The sequence below is a fragment of the Penaeus monodon genome, chromosome 6, assembly GCF_015228065.2.
Source record: "Penaeus monodon isolate SGIC_2016 chromosome 6, NSTDA_Pmon_1, whole genome shotgun sequence".
Lineage (NCBI taxonomy): Eukaryota > Metazoa > Arthropoda > Malacostraca > Decapoda > Penaeidae > Penaeus > Penaeus monodon.
Window position 1 is genome coordinate 43653573 of NC_051391.1, and position 2500 is coordinate 43656072.

A 2500-nucleotide genomic window follows, 5' to 3' on the forward strand; every position below is an offset into this window, starting at 1 on the left:
TACTGATAATACCTTAGCTGGGAGCAGGGCGGGGAATAGGGATTGGGATAAAGCTTCCTCCAGCTTCACTTAAGCTGTGAAAAACTGACAGGAAGACTAGGTGAAGGCTATGACGGGTTAGGCTGGAGGGTAAAGTCTTTGACCCTGCCCAGGACTTGGGAGATCCGGGAGAACCAAGAATGTCTGCGAGTTTCCTTGTCAAAAAGGAGACTGGAGACGAATGGACATGAGACCGTTAGTAAATGAAGGGATCAGGGATGCATGTGATAAGACAGGGGTAGGGTCTGTAGCCTGGCGAAGGAGCTCAACTAGCATAATTGTTAGTCATCATCCGTTAGACGTGGAGAGCGGCAGGACTCTGGGGTACAGGACTTGGGACAGTAATGACGGGGTAACGATGTGACAGGGCGACGGGGGCAGACGAGGATACGGCAAGGATGCTGTTTCTGGCAAAGGGCATGGTTAGTGCGTCGCATTCAAGCACTGGGGAAGGAAAGGCAGGATGACACCTGCCGACGACGACGTAGGGACATGACGGAACGATAGGATGGGGAGTTCAGGATTTTGTTCATGGGGAACCACACTTTAGGATTGAGCAGTGAAAATAATTTCCTTGGAGAACTGCGTGGCTTTAAACTCCCATAAACTGGATTAGTTTTCTCTACAGGATATTTACAGTTAATCGGACACGAATGTTATAAGGACGGGGGTGTGAAAGGGGAAGCTGGCGAGATGAAATGGGCATCGGAACCTAAGCCTAGAGGAGGAAGAATGACAGCGTTATATACAGAAGCGGGGTGAGGGTCACCTATCTAACCGTGATGAGCTTGGTAGGGATAGGGACGAGGAGGAGGATAGGCGCCGGGAGGAGGAGGGTAGGATCCATGGGGAGGGGGAGGGGGAGGGCCATAGGAACGGGGATGGTGAGGTGGGTGGGGGTGGGGGTGAGCAGGTGCAGGAGGAGGAGGAGGAGGAGGAACAGAGTTGCTGACAGGAGGAGCGGGCTTGAGGTTCTTGGGTGTGCCTTTGTCTGCTGCTTCCTTGGTGCCCTTATCGTGATGGTGGTGGTCGTGTGCGTGCTTGCCATGCTTGTCGTGCTTGGAGTGTGCGAGATTGGCCAGTTCCTTGGCCGAGTGCACTTCGTAGATGTGATGCTCTGGGTCTTGGCCGTACTCGAAGACCAGACTGTGCGGGTAGATGACTACCTGGTCGTCGTCCAGCTCTGGACGCCGCACAGGTAGATGGGCGTAGATGTCATTGGGGCCTCCGTCTCCTTCGGGTGCCTTCGCCCTGCGGGAAACACGGGGTTGACGAGATGGAGCCAAGGACGTGGGTCCAGTGCAAGGACATGTGGATGTGACTGGACCCCTTCAACCTTCAGTTAATCCTAACATCAAAGTATCCAACTTGATAATGACTGCTAATTTATACAGTTAAAGTTAGATGTATGTGATAATCACTCTACAAAAAATAGACTAAATCCTCACAGAAATCTAAAGGCAAATTTCATATTCTAAAGAGAGAAAAAATACTAAAAAAAACAAGACAAACTGAAGGGAAAAAAAACAGAAATTACCTTGAAGACTAATTGCAACTTTACTTTCCTTTACACTTCATCCAAAAACAAACCCATACTTAGCCCGGAAACCTCCTCTTTGTCGGCCACAATTAGGGTTCCTTCACACAGGCCGTGTCTGTTGGCTCGTCAAAGGGAACCCTCGGAGACCGCAGTAAACCTACGGTATCTCACAGCCAGAAAGTTTAGTGAAGGAAGAAAACTCGGGGTTATTGTCCTTTCGAATCGAGGATGAAAAGACAGGAAAAGGAAGGAAGTCATATTTTGATAACGATAATGAATAGATATAGATGAATAAAAAGATACTCATAATAAGATTCATACTTTTTTTTTCTAACAGTTAAATTGTCAAATTTAACCTAACTATATAAAGAAAAAACATCGCATTTCATCTTGCTTTGACAGATGATAAGAACTTCAGATAAAAATCCTCTTGGAATAAACTGAAAGACCAAGCTGCCTAAAAAAAACGCCACTCATTCCCAAAAGAATAAAATGAGGACAGTTTAAGGATAGGATTGGCTAGGTTAGGCTTGGTTGGGAGGATTTGGTTGGGGAAATGTTAGGATGAGGTTGGGACATGTACAAGGATAACTCTTGAAGTTTTATTTGCTTTCAAGAGATAGGTTATTCCTCTTCTTATTCTGACTGCACTTACTAGAAATTAAATTTCACTAAGAAATAACCTTCCTTGCTACGGCATAACGAATTTGCAAAAGAAATCTTCATATCATTACGAATCTATAATCAATCAGATGGTTTGAAATAATTTATTTCAAACCGTCGTTCACAAGATTTAGCAGTTACGGCCTGATTTAATCACTTTAAGATCATTTATTCCTTCTTAACGGACTAAACCTTTCGTTTAAAACTCTACTAAACAGAGCTTAGTCTCTTTCATTTCCTCATGCTCTGCTAAAAGTC

General features: G+C 45.4%; 1 protein-coding gene across 2 annotated transcripts in view; it reads right to left on the reverse strand.

Moving 5' to 3' along the window:
• LOC119574503 (uncharacterized histidine-rich protein DDB_G0274557-like) overlaps positions 1-2500 on the reverse strand; it is a 7187-nt gene that overhangs the window by 1495 nt on the left and 3192 nt on the right. For both annotated transcript variants that reach the window (XR_005228878.1, XM_037921762.1), the window contains exon 3: positions 1-1290. This exon is cut by the window's left edge. Coding sequence is in view for 1 of the 2 variants with exons in the window: in XM_037921762.1 (XP_037777690.1) it covers positions 813-1290 (478 nt within the window). In the remaining variant the exon portion in view is untranslated. The remainder of the gene's footprint in view (positions 1291-2500) is intronic.